Source organism: Aethalodelphis obliquidens, unplaced genomic scaffold, assembly GCF_003676395.1.
Source record: "Aethalodelphis obliquidens isolate GAN/ISIS:26980383/991018 unplaced genomic scaffold, ASM367639v1 scaffold34, whole genome shotgun sequence".
Lineage (NCBI taxonomy): Eukaryota > Metazoa > Chordata > Mammalia > Artiodactyla > Delphinidae > Aethalodelphis > Aethalodelphis obliquidens.
Genome location: NW_020837978.1, coordinates 8,633,438 through 8,650,325, shown reverse-complemented (window position 1 = coordinate 8,650,325; position 16,888 = coordinate 8,633,438). Strand labels below are relative to the sequence as shown.

The 16,888-nt window shown below is 41.2% G+C and overlaps 1 protein-coding gene across 2 annotated transcripts in view; it reads left to right on the top strand.

Moving 5' to 3' along the window:
* The window catches only part of ADTRP (androgen dependent TFPI regulating protein), a 69,802-nt gene extending 53,922 nt beyond the window's left edge, over positions 1-15,880 (top strand). For both annotated transcript variants that reach the window (XM_027128369.1, XM_027128370.1), the window contains one exon: positions 14,894-15,880. In XM_027128369.1, the coding sequence (XP_026984170.1) occupies positions 14,894-14,928 (35 nt within the window). In that variant the 3' untranslated portion in view covers positions 14,929-15,880. The remainder of the gene's footprint in view (positions 1-14,893) is intronic.
* The last annotated feature ends 1,008 nt before the right edge of the window (positions 15,881-16,888 follow it).

Sequence of the window (16,888 nt, the reverse complement as noted above, 5' to 3'; positions counted from 1 at the left end):
GAAACCAGGAAAGCAGAAGGCAGTGATGTTTGATGCTTTTGTCCAGAGCAGGCAAAGGAAAAGCCTGGGGGAAGTTCATACTTTCTCAAAGGACCCCATCAAATTATCTCCCCGCCTCCTCCAAACAACACCTCATTTAGCTTTAAGGCTAAAAATCATCTTGTGTAGAGAGCTTAGGACCCAGAGAGCACGGGTATCACCAACCCCTGCATGAAAAAGCAGACTCAAGGTCTCTCCCTCCCTTAAGTGAGGACTTGAGGTTCACAAGTTATTAAATGCCAAGAATTCCTCTTTGAAAGAAATGGATCCAGATGACCCTCTCAGCTCTTCCACCCTCAGCAGTGCCTTCCCTGATGTGTCCCATCCCTCTCTCATGAGGTTGCTTCTCAACCTTTAGTAAAGTGTTCACCAGGTGGAATCACACCCTGTACTTGAGACTGAAATTCTCACTTGGGGTTTTAGGCAATGTGAATATGCCAGTAAGCTAAGCTTTCTAATTATAGGTAGGCAGAACCACGTCTCTTCTTCATAGAAAAAAAGCAATCTTAACTTAGTTGATTTCAAAGTGGAAGATTTTATTCTCTCCCTGCTTCTCCTACTGCCCTCACCCCCAGAATATTTTCTGTCAGAAAAGTAACCACGAAAAAGTCAGGTTGCAAAATATCCAGGATTTTTTTACCTATCCAAGGAGAAGTGCAGGAACTCCACTCTGATTTTGTATATAAGGAAGGCAAGAGTCACACACAGTCCCCCACATCACACACCCACATGCCATTCTGTTCTATTAAAATAGAAGTGGCATCTTCCGCCCAATCTATGAACTGGTGTGAAAACATAAGCCTGTGTATGCAAAAAAAACGACAGTTTCAGAAGGTTCAGTAAAAGAGTCTGTATTTCTGAGAGGAGACTGAGACCCTGGAGAAATAAGCATGCAACTTGGCTTTTTCACATATTTTCTGCTCTTGGAGAATTTAACTGGTTGAGAAAGCCTCAGAGGCAATATCCTCCTTGAAAGCAAACACTTAAAAAATGGAATACTAAAAATGACTCAAAAAATCAGGATTTCAAATCACAGGAAATTATCCAGAAAAAAATGTGTTGACATTTCAGATGTGCTGACATCTACTTCTAACTAGTTTTGGCTCCTTGAAGTTCTGGGTAGATTGTTGATGCCGTCCCCAAGTCTATATTAAAAAAAAAAAAGAAAGAAAGAAAGAAAGCAAGACACTAATCCATTTAAAACTTGGCAGAAAGTGTGCAGAGAAAAAAAGTGATTACTCAGTGCTTAGAGAACAATAACTTTTTAAATCAATACTATTTTCAACACAAAGCTCTTTTTAATAAGCTTCATTGTTTAAGTGCTATATCCAAATTTCCACTACAGTTGGATCCCAATGAGCAAACAGGCTGGCATCAGCATGTGGACCCTCATTTGCATCATGCATATGTGAATGTTCATGTGAACGACGGACACTACCGTCAGTGGCTATGCGTCTCTCTCTTCTCTCTAGATTTTTAACACCTTAAGAATAGAATGGGTAAAAAGTTCTATATAGCATCAGAATAGGATCATAGATGTGTTAAATTCTGAACTGATCTTAATTATAGATGGTTAACTAAGAAACTAAAAAGAGAAATTAGATCATTTAAAATTCCAGTGGCAGTGAACACTTAAATCACCTAAAACCAAACAGAGCTATATATGTGAACACATTATCCCGTGTCCTATTCCGCTGAAAGCACTGTAAGGCTTCCCTCATCAGATGAAAATCCAAGCCCTTGGAATGGCACACTGTGACCCAGTCCCTGCCTTGACTCTTACTCTCCTTCTTCTAAACTTGTGTCCCAGCAGCACAGAACCGCTTGTTTTCCGTACACATTGATGTTTCTCACCTCCAAGGGCTCTCTCACTTCCCCCAGTCTTTGCCTGTCTCACACCCACTCATTCATTTCAACTCACCTCTTCTAGGAAGCCTCCCCTGGTCTGCCCCGAGATTTGTTTTTACACTAGACCCTGAGTTTCTTAAGGGGTAGAAGTATGTCTTATCCATCTTTGAATCCCCCATTTCCATTAGCTTCCCCAATATTAAATGGATCAATCAACACAAATAGAGAATATTCAAGGCCTCTTCTCTCTAGGCATTAAATGGGACTTTGTGCAAAGTTGTTCTGGAGACAGTGGTCAAGGAGTGACTCTACTGGTTGGTTTTAAAGTGTTGGACAGGGAGTTTAGGAGCATAGGAGGGTATGATATGGTACACTGGTGAGAGAGTTGTCGAAAAAGAGATGAAAATTAGGGCAGGCAATACAAAACAGGAGAAGGGCATCGGAACAGGAATCAAGAAAACTAGGGTGTGTCCTTCACCCGGCCACAAACCAACCATGTGTCCTGTACTAATGGACTTCAACTCCTCGCTGATGAGATGACCTATAAGAAAGGCAATTGCACAGCTCAGTTTGCCTAGGACAGTCCTGGTTAATGCCTGCTGTGCCAGTGTGAACAGAATTTTACATTGCCTAGGCTTGGACAACACATTGTGCGGTCCCTCTGTCACTGAGTCCCTCTCTAAACCGTCTGTTCTGGACCTATGGAAACATGTAAGTGGCCACCTACTCTGTCCAGATTCAGGGCTAATTCTACTTTCTCACCTTTTCCCACAGCCTGAGCTTCCTTGGATGAGAGCAGAAATTCAAAGGAGTGCTTTAGTGATGCAGTGGGCGGCCGCGGTTGGGAGAAAAGTTCTGTGCCTGATTGCCTGGGTTCCTACCTTGGCCTTACCACTTATAGACCTGTTTCACTGGGCGAGGCACTCAATGTCTTCGTGTTCCAGTTTTCTCTTACACATCATGGAGACAGTATTAGTACCCTCCTCCTGGGATTCTGGAGGATCATAAATGACTTGGGAAGTGTCAACTGCCAAGTATAGAGTCTGGCACACAGGGTTAGTCACTACTGCTGTTAATTTCATTCTTTCCAAGGAAAAATCACTAACCTTCTTTCCTATGTGGATATTCCAATCATCCCCTTCAACTTCACGCATAAATTACCAGTTTCCCCAGCCGAAGGTGATTAAAAGTAACAACCACCTAACTGAGTGCAAACTGACAGAGATGGTGTAGTTCCTGAAGGACTTACAGAGTGAAATAGGTTAGGCTAATTGAGATTAGAACTGATCAGAATCTCTGCTTCTGAAATTTCTGAGCCACACTGTGGCCCGGTTGAGAGTCACCAGCCAACTAACCAAGTGATCAAGAAGTATCAGTCAAGACCCAGGTAATATGCAAGTATCTCTCCAGCAGTAATGCTCGATCTTGACTGCACATTACAAAATCACTAGGGGAACTTTAAGAATACTAACTCCCAGGTCCACCCCAGACCAATTAAATCTATCTATGGAGATGGGGACTCGGCACGGGTATTTTTAAAAGCTTCCCAGTTATTTGAATTTGCAGTCAGGGTCAAGAACCACTGTCACAGAACAGCGCTTCTCAAACTTGTATGTGCCTGCAAACCTTGTTAAAATCAGGATCTTGTTAAAATGTAGATTCTCATTCAGTAGATCTGGAGGACAGCTTGGGATTCTGCCCTTCCAACATGTGCCCCAGAGAGACTGACACTGCTAGTCTGAGAGCAAGGCCCTATGTGCCACAGGACCCTGGACTCCTTTCAGTTTAAATAGTTTTGCCTACAAGCATCCTTGTCCGATGTGGTGTTCTCCCAAGTCAGCTGCTTGGCTGAGAAGGGTGTTGGAAATGATGGTCACATCTACCCACTTTCTGCCTCCTCGTGTGTCATGTCAGTGGGTGAAGGTGAAGAAGAGATTGAGAAGGACAATAATAAGGAGTGATACCAGGAATCAGATGTAGACTTGGAAAGTGTGTGACATTCTCCAGGGGTATACAGATGCAGAGAGCTGACCCTGTGCGCCAGGGAGACAACTGTGGTCAAGCCCTCAGGAAGGTCCTTCTGGCCTTCAAAAAGCTCTCAAGAGGTTCCAGAGGGCCACCCTGCTTGACCTGACAGCATCTCATTTCCTGACCTGTGCTAGCTTTTCGGTGTCACGGAACAGAAGGGTGGGCAAGCACTGAGTCAGTTACTGGGACCAGATACCCACCAGGAAAGAGCCCATTTCTACTTTTCAGGCAGAGCTATAGGTGAAACACTGATTTCAAACAATGATGGAAGCTGGCAGGGGGAAGCAGTCTTTGGTAGATCACTGAAAACTTCGCTCACCATGTCTGAGCATCTAGGGATACTCCAGACAGATTATTTCCACTCTGAATGGGAGAAAGGGGCTGTCAGGGGGTCCCAGTATAGGCCTCCTTCTCTGCCACTTAACTACTTAATTTTCTCTTTTTTTTTTTTTTTCCTTCTTGATAAGACATAAGGATGCCGACACCAGGACACAAGTCCATCAGGAAGAGAAACCCGATCTACAAGATCTACCAGGCACTGAAAGGGGCTAAGTGCCTCCAGGACAAAATGGAGGGCCTCTTATATGTAGGTGTAGCTGGAAAGGCAGTCAGCTTACCTGTGGCCCATGGCACCTCTCCTTACATTCACTGAGGGATATATGCCAGGGGTATCCTTTGTCAGGGCCCAAGACCACAGATCCTTTTCACCCAGGATAGTTTATAAGCTGAAAATTCCAATCTGGCCAAGTGACCTTGTGACAGTGCCTTGGACAGAATGATATTAAAACTTTCCTTTAACACTATTTCCTACAGATCAGATTTATTTAAAGGAGATTTTATTGTTGAAAGCTGCTTAGAGGCCATCTAGTTTACCTCCTTAGTTTTACCCATGAAGAAATTTATTATAAGGTCTGTCTATCTTCCATGTTGTCCCTAATCATTTCATAAAAAAAAAATCTTACCATGAGTTGACTCCACGGGTATTTATAAAGCATGGCCTCACTGGGCACCATTTAGTCCATTAGAAAAATACATCTCCTTTTTGCATTTCTTGTCCTAACTTCATCTCCCTAAGCTCCAAGAGAGTCCACGAGGGATTATCACTTCTCCCTCTTCCTCAGCCTCTTTTCCCACTAGGGTTTCTCTGGCCAGCTCTCAACTCCATCTCCTTCCACTACTTCTGCACTGTGACTTGTACTCATGTTCTTGTACTCAACTACATTCAAATCTTGTACTCACTTGTACTCACTATGTTTAAATCTCATTCTTCTAACACCTTATGTCCCCCCCACAATCTGCCTTCTCACCCTTTTCCAAGCCAAGCCTCTAAAACCAGGCAAATGTTCTTCAAATTTTCAGTTCAAAGTCTAGCAGTAGCTTTTGTGATGGTAGATACATAGGTGTAAATCTTTTTTTTTTAATAATATGCTTTTACTTATCCTGTGTCCCAACTATTGGAATAATAAGGTGTATAATTACATATGTATCCATAGTGATGTGGACTAAAGGAATGGTTTCCCTTACCATGCCAGCAGAAAACGTTTGAATCTTGTCCGAGACGAACATTAAGTGTTTGGCCTAAAATACCTCTACTCCTTGGTACTAACATAGGATAAAGAAAGGACTAAAATAATCCAGGGTGGGAGGAGATCAAAATGGTGTAGTAGGACGGCACTGGGCTTACCTTCCCTCATGAACACATCAAAACTACAACTGCATATAGAGCTTCTCTCACTGAAACTGACCCGGGGACTAGCAGAATAGCTATTCTACAGCCAAGGCTGTGAAGGAAGATCCACACGGAGCTGAGCAGGCAGGGAGAAGAAGCGATCTGGTCAGCAGCCACACTGCTGGTGGGGGACACAGAGGAAGAGGGGGCTATCACAAGCTAAGGGATCCTCCCTGGGGAACAAGGGGTGCGAGCCATGTATTAGGCACCTCAGCCCTTGGGTCTGACATGGGGAAGACGAGCCCCCTTGGCTCGCTTGAAAACCAGTGGGATTTACTCATAAGGGCTGTGAGGAACTGAGACTCCACTCTTGAAGAGCACACGCACAGATCTGCTTACTCCCGATGACAGCAAAGAGGCAGCTGACTGAAAAATGCCTAGGGACCATCCCAGTGTGACCCCAGCCTTCCCCAGGCTCCTGCTGCAGCCCCTCTTGCTCCAGCACTGCTCTCCACTAAGGCAGAGGCTGCCACTGCCCACGAGAATGTGCACACTTGGAGGGAACGGAGCTGGCTTGAACCCTGGCCCTGCCTCTGACCAGGGTAGAGGCAACCATTACCAGCTCACGAATCCCTGCTCACACTCGGATGGAGAATGCCATCGCTGGAGCACAGATGTCTGTGCACACTTGGGGGAGGAGGGGTAGGGGCAGCTCAGTGGCATGGCACTAACCCCTCCAGCCCTGACCCAGCCTCTAACTGAGGGCACACACTGGGGAAAAAGTGAAACCAGCACAGGAGTGCAGCCCCAAGACCTTAGGCCCTGACCTTGTCCCAAACCAAGATAGAGACTGCCATCATACCCAAGAGAAACCCAGCTCCCTCAGGGCTCCGGCTCCAGCCCCTCTGCCCTCACTCCCACCCCCAACAGAGCAGTGACAGTCATCGAGCACAGCAACAACCCTGGCTTGCATCCGGCTCTGGCTCTAGCCCCTCCAACTCCAGGCCTACCTCCCACCAAGGCAGTGGCTACCAGCACACCCTGGGGGAAGATGCAGATCACGCTCACCCCAAATCCAGCTCTCCCACCAAAGCCACTGGGCTTACGCAGACTGCACAGGAATGGTCCCACACGAGGACGTGACATCAAGACTAGGACAGGCAACTGTTTCACCTGATTTCACACAGGTGAAGAAAGTTAAACAAAATGGGAAGACAAAATGAAACAAGAAAAAAATACCTGAAAAAATGCTAATGAAACAGAGATAAATAATTTATCTGACAAAGAGGGCTTCCCTGGTGGCGCAGTGGTTGAGAATCTGCCTGCCAATGCAGGGGACACAGGTTCGAGCCCTGGTCTGGGAGGATCCCACATGTCGCAGAGCAACTAGGCCCGTGAGCCACAACTACTGAGCCTGTGCTCTAGAGCCCACGAGCCACAACTACTGAGCCCGTATGCCTAGAGCCCGTGCTCTGCAACAAGAGAAGCCCCCGTTTGCCACAACTAGAGAAAGCCCACGTGCAGCAACAAAGACCCAATGCAGCCAAAAATAATAAATAAAAAAAAGGTGTTTAAAAAAGAAAAGCTGGGGGCTTCCCCGGTGGCGCAGTGGTTGAGAATCCACCTGCCAATGCAGCGGACACGGGTTCGAGCCCTGGTCTGGGACGATCCCACATGACACGGAGCAACTGGGCCCATGAGCCACAACTACTGAGTCTGCACGTCTGGAGCCTGTGCTCTGCAACAAGAGAGGCCACGATAGTGAGAGGCCCGCGCACCGCGAATAAGAGTGGCCCCCGCTTGCCACAACTAGAGAAAGCCCTCGCACAGAAATGAAGACCCAACACAGCAAAAATAAATAAATTAATAAACTCCTACCCCCAACATCTTAAAAAAAAAAAGAGTACAAAGAAATAGTAATGAAAATATTAACTGAACTGGGGAAAAGAATAGATGAACACGATGAGAATTCAACAGAGAACTAGAAAATACAGGAAAGAACCAGTCAGAGTTGAAGAATACAATAACTGAAATGAAAAATACACTAGATGTCATGAACAGGAGATTAGGTGATATAGAACAATGCATAAGCAATCTGAAAGACAGAATAATAGAAGTCACCCAATCAGAACAGTAAAAAGGAAAACAAATTTTAAAAAATGAGAATGGTCTAAGGGACCTCTGGGACAACATCAATTGTACTAACATTTGACTTATAGGGTTCCCAAAAGGAGAAGAGAGAGAATAAAGGGTAGAAAATGTATTTGATAAAACTGTGACTCAAAACTTCCCAAACCTGAAGAAGGAAACAGATATCCAGGTACAAGAAGCACAGAGAGTTCCAAACAAGATGAACTCAAAGAGACCCACACCAAGACATAATCATAATTAAAATGGCAAAAGTTAAAGATAAAAAGAGAATTCTAAAGGCGGCAAGAGAAAAACAAAGAGTCACATACAAGGGAACCCCCATAAGGCTATCAACTGATTTTGCAGCAGAAACTTTGCAGGCTAGAAGGGAGTGGCATGATATAGATAAAGTGCTGAAAGGAAAAAATTTACAACCTGGGATACTCCTCCCAGCAAGGTTATCATTCAGAACTGAAGGAGAGATAAAGAGTTTCTCAGACAAGCAAAAACTAACATTCATCAATACTAAACCAATCTTACAAGAAGTGTTAAGGAGTCTTTAAATGAAAATGAAAAGGCTGTATCAAGAGATAAATTATAGGAAGGGGAAAATCCTACTAGTAAAGACAAATATCCCACTAGTAAAGACTAGACAAAAATCCTACTAGTAAAGACTGTGGATCAACCACTGAAATAAGTTCATATGAAGGTTAAAAGACAAAAATGTAAAATCAACTGTAACTACAATAAACAGGTAAGGGACAGACATGAAGATGTAAAATATTACATCAAAAATACAAAACATTGGGGGGGGGGGCGGAGAAAAAATGTAGACCTTTTAGAATGTGTTTGAACTTAAAGGACTACCAGTTAAAAATAAATAGATATAGTTATAGATCAATATATATGAACTGCATGATAACCACAAGTCAAAAAACTACAATATATATACAAAAACTAGAAAGGAACATAAACATAACATTAAAGAAAATCATCAAATCCCAAGGGAAGAGACCATAAGAAGAAGAAAAGAATAGAGAAGAACTACAAAAACAATCAGAAAACAAAGAACAAAATGGCATTAAGTACATACCTATTAACAATCACTTTAAATAAAAATGCACTAAATGCTCCAATCAAGACATAGGTGGCTGACTGAATAAAAAAACATGCTGCCTACAGGAGACTCACTTCAGAACTAAGGACACACACACTGCAAGTTAGGGGATGGAAAAAGATATTGCATGCAAATGGAAATGAATAGAAAGCTGGGGTAGCAATGCTCATATCAGACAAAGTAGACTTTAAAACAAAGTCTGTAGTAAAAGACAAAGAAGAGCATTACATAATGATGAAGGGATCAATACAAGAAGAAGCTATAATGTTCATAAACATATATGCATCTAGTATAGGAGCACCTAAATTTATAAAGCAAATATTAACAGACATAAAAAGAGAAATTGACAATATTACAATAATAGGGCACTTCAACACCCCACGTACATCAATGGACAGATCATCCAGAAAGAAAATCAATGAGGAAACAGTAGACTTAAGTGACACATTAGAGTAGTTGGACTTATAACTACAGGACATTCCATCCAAAAAAGCAGAATACACATTCCTTTTAAGTGCACATAGAGTATACTCCAGGATAGATCACATTCCAGGTCACAAAACGAGTCTCAAAAAAATTTAAGAGGATAGAAATTGTATCAAGCATCCTTTCTGACCACAGCAGTATGAAACTAGACACCAATTACAGGAAGAAAACTTAGAAAAACACAAATACATGGAGGCTAAACAACATGCTGCTGAAAACCCAAGGGGTCAACAAAAAAACTGAAGAGGAAATCAGAAAATGCCTGGAGACAAATGAAAATAAAAACACAACTTTCCAAAATCTATGGGACACAGCAAAAGCAGTCCTAAGAGGAAAGTTAACAGTGATACAGGCATACCTCAAGAAAGAAACAAACAAAAAATCTCAAACAACCTAATCTACCATCTGAAGGGATCAAAGAACAAAGAGCCCAAAATCAGCAGAAGGAAAGAAATAATAAAGATCAGAGAGAAAATAAAATAGAGATTAAAAAATAGAAAAGATCGATAAAAGCAAAAGATGGTTTTTTGAAAAGATAAACAAAATGTATAAGCTTTTAGCTAGACTCATCAAGAAAAAAAGAAAGGACCCAAATAAAATAAGAAACGAAAGAGGAGAAATAACAAACTATATCACAGAGATACAAAAAACCAGAAGAAATCACTACAAACAGTTGTATGCCAACAAACTGGACAATGTAGAAGAAATGGATAAATTCCTAGAAACATACAATCTTCCAAGACAAAATCAGGAAGAAATAGATCATCTGAACAGACTGATTACTAGTACTGTAATTGAATCAGGAATCAAAATACTCCCAAAACAGACAAAAGTCCAGGACTGGACAACTTCACAGTGGAATTCTACCAAACATATAAACAAGAGTTAATACCTATCCTTCTCAAACTATTCCAGAAAATTGAAGAGGAGGGAACACTCCCAAATTCATTCTATGAGGCCACCATTACTCTGATACCAAAACTAGACAAAGACACTACACAAAAAGAAAATTACAGGCCAATACTCCTGATAAATATAGACACAAAAACTCTCAACAAAATATTAGCAAACTGAATTCAATAACATATACAAAGGATCATACACCATAATCAGGTGGGATTTATTCCAGGGATGCAAGAATGATTCAATATCTGCAAATCGATCAATGTGATATACCACATTAACAAAATGAAGGATAAAAATCACATGATAACCTCAATAGATGCAAAAACAAAAGCATCTGACAAAATTCAACACTCATTCACAATTAAAACTCTCAACAAAGTTAGTACAGAGGGAACATATCTCAACATAATAAAGGCCCACAGCTAACATCATATACAACAGTGGAAAGCAAAGTTTTTCCTCTACAATTAGGATCAAGACAAGGATGCCCACTCTCACCATTTCTATTTAACATAGTATTGGAAGTCCTAGCCACAGCACTCAGACAAGAAAAAGAATTAAAAGGCATTCAAATTGGAATGGAAGAAGTCAAACTGTTACTATCTGCAGATGACATGATACTATATATAGAAAACACTACAGTCTCCACCAAGAAAAACCTATTAGAACAAATAAATGAATTCACTAAAGTTTCAAGATACAAGATTAATACAGAAATCTGTTGCTTTTCTATACACAAATAATGAACTATCAGACAGAGAAAGTAAGAAATCATCCCATTTACAATAACATCAAAAACAATAAAATGTCTAGGAATAAACTCACCCAGTGAAGTGAAAGACCTATACCCTAAAAACATAAGGCACTGATAAAAGAAACTGAAGATGATATTATTAAATGGAAAGATTCTGTGTTCATGGATTAATATTGTTAAAATGTCCATACTGCCCAAAGCAATCTACAGATTCAATACAATCCCTATCGAAACACTCACATGACATTTTCACAGAACTAGAACAAAAATTCCCAAAATTTGTATGGAAGAACAAAAGTCCGGGAAGAGCCAAAGTAATCGTTGAGAAAAAAGAACAAATCTGGAAGCATAATGCTCCCAGACTTCAGACTATACTACAAAGCTACAGTCATCAAAACAGTATGATACTGGCACAAAAACAGACACACAGATCAATGGAACAGAATAAAGAGCCCAGAAATAAGCCCATGCACATATGGCCAATTAATCTACAACAAAGGAGCAAAAATATAAAGCGGGAAAAAGACAGTCTCTTCAGTAAGTGGTGTTGCGAAAACCGGACAGGTATATGTGAAAGAATGAAATTAGTACATTTTCTCACACCATACAGAAAAATAAACTCAAAATGGATTAAAGACCTAAATGTAAGACCGGAAACCATAAAATTCCTAGAAGAAAACACAGGCAGTACATTCCTTGACATAAATCTTAGCAATATTTTTTTTGGATCTGTCTCCGCAGGCAAGAGAAACAAAAGCAAAAATAGATAAATAAGACTACATCAAATTAAACTTGAAAGCTTTTGCACAGTGAGGGAAACCAACAACAACATGAAAAGACAACCTACTGAATGAGAGAAGATAATTGCAAATGGTATGTCTGATAACAGGTTAATATCCAAAATATTAAAGAGCTCATACGACTCAATGTCAAGAAAACAAACAATCCAATTAAAAAAAGGGCAGAAGACCTGAATAGACTTTTTTCCAAAGAAGTCATACAGATGGCCAACCAGCACATGAAAAGATGCTCAGCATCACTAATCATCAGGGAAATGCTAATCAAAACCATAGTGAGATATCACCTCACGCCTGTTAGAACAGCTATTATTGTCAAAAAGACAAATAATAATAAATGCTGGCAAGGATAGAGAGAAAAGGCAACCCTAGTACACACTGATGGGAATGTAAATTGGTTCCTCAAAAAATTAAAAATAGAACTACCGTATGACCCAGCAATTCCACTCCTAGGCATACATCCAAAGAAAAGGAAAACACTAATTTGAAAAGATATATGCACCCCAAAATTTATAGAAGCACTATTTACAATAGCCAAGATATGGAAGCAACCTAAGTGTCCATCATCAGATGAATGGATAAAGAAGACAACATATGACTATTACTCAGCCAGAGAAAAGAATGAAATGTTGCCATTTACAGCAACATGGATGGACCTGGAGGGTATTACAATTAGTGAAGTAAGTCAGACAAAGAAAGACAAATACTGTATATTTTTACTTATATGTGGAATCTGAAAAATAAAACGAATGAATATAATAAAACAGAAAAAGACTCATAGATACACAAAACAAACTAGTGGTTACCAGTGGTGAAAGGGGTGGGGGAGGAGAAAGGGGAAGGAGATTAAGAGGTACAAACTACTATGTATAAAATAAATAAGATACAAGGATGTAGTGTACGGCGCAGGAAATATAACCAATATTTCATAATAATTTTGAATGAAGTATAATCTATAAAAATATTGAATCACTATGTTGTATACCTAAAACTAATATAACATTGTAAATCAAATATACTTCAGTAAAACAAAAACTAAAACAAACGAAATCAGGGTGGACCTAACCCCCTAACCACCAACTAGGAGGTATTCCACTGGGAAAGACTCCCTTCAATGAGGAAAAGAGTGATAACAAGGAACATTATTTCTCAACCAGTCTGAAATGCATTTTGTGAACTCTGGGTAAGATAATATGCTCTATTACGAAGTCAACAATTCCCTCATCTCCAGCCATGCACTGTGGAAACACGGTCAGAGATAAATTCTGAAGACTCGAAGAAGTCTAGAGACTGCGCAGCCTCATAAGAATTTAGGACTAAGGAACCATCCCCACCTGCTAGAAACAAAAAGAAAAACGTGATTTCTGTGATAGTCACACTGTGTAAGTCTCTACAGAATGAAATGACTGTTAGAGCTCCACACAGAGATATATCTGGGGATGGTGCCTTCTCTAGCACACGGGTGGGCATGTGGGAATTTCTTGGTGCTCTATCTAGCTTCATGGTGTTGGACAGGGGAGACCTGGATCCACTGGAAGGAGCCATCTGCTCTCCTCCCCCAGGGGAACTTCCCACCACCACTTCTGCTCCTGCTTCTGCTGTTTCTCTCTAAGCCATCATGTTCTGTTGTGTTTCCTAACTGGAGAAGGAATCTCCAATCCTTGGAACCCTGGGTTGAAGAAGTGAGGTTCTGATTACAGTTAGATTCGAAGTGTTGAGGGTTGGTAGCAACATGGATAAACAAAGTTTTAGGTGCCCTCAGAGTGACCACAGAGGGAACAACTTTGAGAAGTTTATACTGACCAAGCTCTTGAACACAGGAGAATTAATGTGTTATTTATCTGAAAACTGATTCATTAAAAGCCCTAAGTGTATACTTCAGAAAAGAGAAGATACTGTGTTTGTCCTTATAGACCCAATGTAGAGAAGACCTAACTGGGGAAAAATGAAAAACAAGTGGAAGCATAAATGAAAAGAACACGAAGCATGTAAAGCTGGATAAATCAGCTAGGCTTCGCTGGAGTGACTGGATATAGTATGGATTGATGAGGAGTAGAAGGAAGGAGAGGACTGTGCCTAAAAATGTTGAGAGACATGAATTCAAGTGTGGCCACGGGGGCTGTGTGATTAGGAGCTGTCTGCCCTAGAAAATCAGTGTGATGAGGGGGCCACAGGAGGACTTCAAGTCATCAGTCACTAAAGCCTCTGAGAAGGGGAGTTCCAGCAAATAAAATTATAAGATATTTAAAATTTACTATTAAAGGTATAACTGATGGAGGGGGCAGGGTCTGAAGCATAAAGCATGGCCTTGGGAGCTGAGATTGCTATGGTAATACCAAGCCAGAAGTAATAGGGCTGTAACTTCCAGAATGGATGAGAAGAGGCTGAGCTGAAAAAAGACTGCATTTGGCAACAGACAGGAAGGACAATGAGTTAATGAAGTTTTCAAAGTTTCAAAGTTTATGTAAAGATTCGTGATCATTAAATATGGAGGTACCCATGGTTGGCTAAATGGAAGTCATTCTAGAAATCTAATGCTACAATTAGATTGGTAATTAGTAATTCCTAATTAGTAATAAGCTTATTACTTATGACAATTAGTAATAAACTTACTAAAAACTAAATCAATATGCCAGTACTTTTCTTTATTGGGCCAGTACCCAGCCCAATAAACTGATTTGGTGAGAGGTCACAGAACGGCCCCTAGTTAGGTGAATATCCATTCTTCTCTTTCCTCTCTCATTTGATGCGGTTTGTTCATCTCCATCTGCAAAGTCTCAAAGTTTGTTGATGAACGGTGTGCAGCCTACAAACACATGGCCAAAAGCAACAGCCATCAGTGGTTCACAGGACATATTCAGAGCCACGCGATATGAACTGCACCGCTGGTCAGCCGGGTGGCTGTGAGCCAGGCACCAAGTAGGACAGCAAGATGCCCCTTCTTGCCCTTGCGGCAGTGCTGGTGGTTTTCCAGAGCTCTTTAAAATACATCATCTTGCCTTCAGAAAAGCTTCCTCAACTTTCCACTGTCCCAAGTCAGGGTGAATGTCCACCCACAGAAGAATACCCATTAGGGAAACCCTGAAGGCTAAGGTCTCTTTCTGTTCTTATTTGTGCAGGTGACACGATGCAGCCAAGGAAGAAGAGGAAGTGATTAGACACCATTTTCCAAGAACTAAGGAAGAAGAAAACAGGAGAGTTTTTTTCATCTTTTTTTCTTCCTGGAGCAGGGAGGTGGTGGGGCAACACAGGAAGGTAAAAAGGACAGGGAATGATATTTAAATTTCATAAGAGAGTTATGAAGGTAGCTGAATTTGAGGACTCTTGTCTTTTTAAAACTTTTACTGGACACACCCAAAACAATTCCTGCTGTCACAGAATTTGTTACATCCGTCTGACCTCTGTGGAGGATAGTCTGTGGTCAACACCTGGCCAAAAGCAAAAAAAACTCACGTAAATGTGGTGTTAGAGAATGTTTAGAGAGAGAAAGGAACTTAGGATCGATCACTCAAACTATTCACTTCACAGAGGAGGATGCTAAGGACCTAGATGAGAAGTTACCTTCATGAGGCCAAAGAATTAGCATCAGAACCAAAATAAAAGCTTTTGTCTCCCATATCTTCTAACTCCCAGTCCTGGGCCATTTTTGAAAAATCCCTATTTTCCTAAAAAGAGGCACTTTCATAAGTTAGTTATTTTCATGGATTTCTCATCTATTTTTTTCTCAGTCTAAATGGAAATGTAGGGAGGTGGCTGCTTCTGAAGTTGTCTGTCTACCTAGTATAATAGCAAATTAACTGGGGCAATGAGAAAATAAGTTATAAAAAATATTGGTAAATCTGTCCCTCTTGTGAGCAAGCATTTGGGGCAGGTAAACATTGAACACAGTGATATTGTCAAAATCTCTTCCATTGGTATATTGATTAATTTGTCAAATAAATGTACATTTTACTTGGGGAATAATCTGGATGGGAGGTGATATGATTATGATGACAGCTGAGACTGCTGTAAGTACAAAGCACTTGGCTGTGATAGTTTACGGTTTAACAAAGCTGACCGTCACATGATTAACAAGCACATTCATGAACCCTGCTTTAATTTTCCTAGAGGATTTTTCTCGGTCTTTATTTACAGACACATTCTGTAAAGAACACAAATGACTGGTAGTAGGTTAACGTGTTCAAGTCCATCGATGGGTCAACAGGCCCATGTGGGTTGGGTGTGGGCACCAGAGTAAATTGTACTTGGGCTTCCCAACCTAACATTATGGAGGAGAAATCTGGTTGAAATGGACACCAAGGGCAGTCTGATAGGCGTAGAGAAGAGAGCAGACTATCCCAACAGGGCAGGTAGTCCAAGGCAAGACTAGGACAGGCACCAAGCAAACTGCTTGAAACCTACTCCTCTACAGTTATACAAATATGAGCCTCAAGTCTTTGGATTGAGCTGGGAACACCACCTCTTTTCCCACACCTGCTGCTTCTTGACTGCTCCTAGCACCTGTCTCAGCAGGAGCCCAGAAGCAGTTGTCACAGTGGAAATTCTCCAAATGTGAAGCCCGCAGGGGATCACCCAAATTTTCCACACCCCAAAGATGACTCGGGCTGCCTACTTCTCGGAGTCATAGTAAGCTCTTGGCTGTGATGAGCCTGCAGATTTCTATCTGTGGTTTCACTATCCCCAGGACCAAATTAAACTGTGGTTGCTGCATGGCTGGCCACTGTGCAATGTCTATTCCAACACCAGAAACACCTCAGAACCATTCCCCATTGAGTGTATACGTAAGCACACAGTGCTTCCTTGGTGCTGGTATAGCTTAAGAAAGGAGAAGCAACAAAACACCTGTAATGAACACTGACTAAACATTCATTAAAAGGGAGACAGTATTACCTGCCTACATAAGGCTGTGTTTGGCCCTTAGTGGTTAGAAAACAACAATACAAACCAAATGATGAGAAAACCAGCAATAATACATGTACAGTGTCATGTAATTTAGAGCCACTCTCACCTCCATGACCTCGTTTTATCTTCACAAAAGTCTTAAAAGTAGAAAATATATTATGTCCTCATTTTACAAATGAGCAAACTGAGTTTCTGATGTTGGTGTGCTGTAA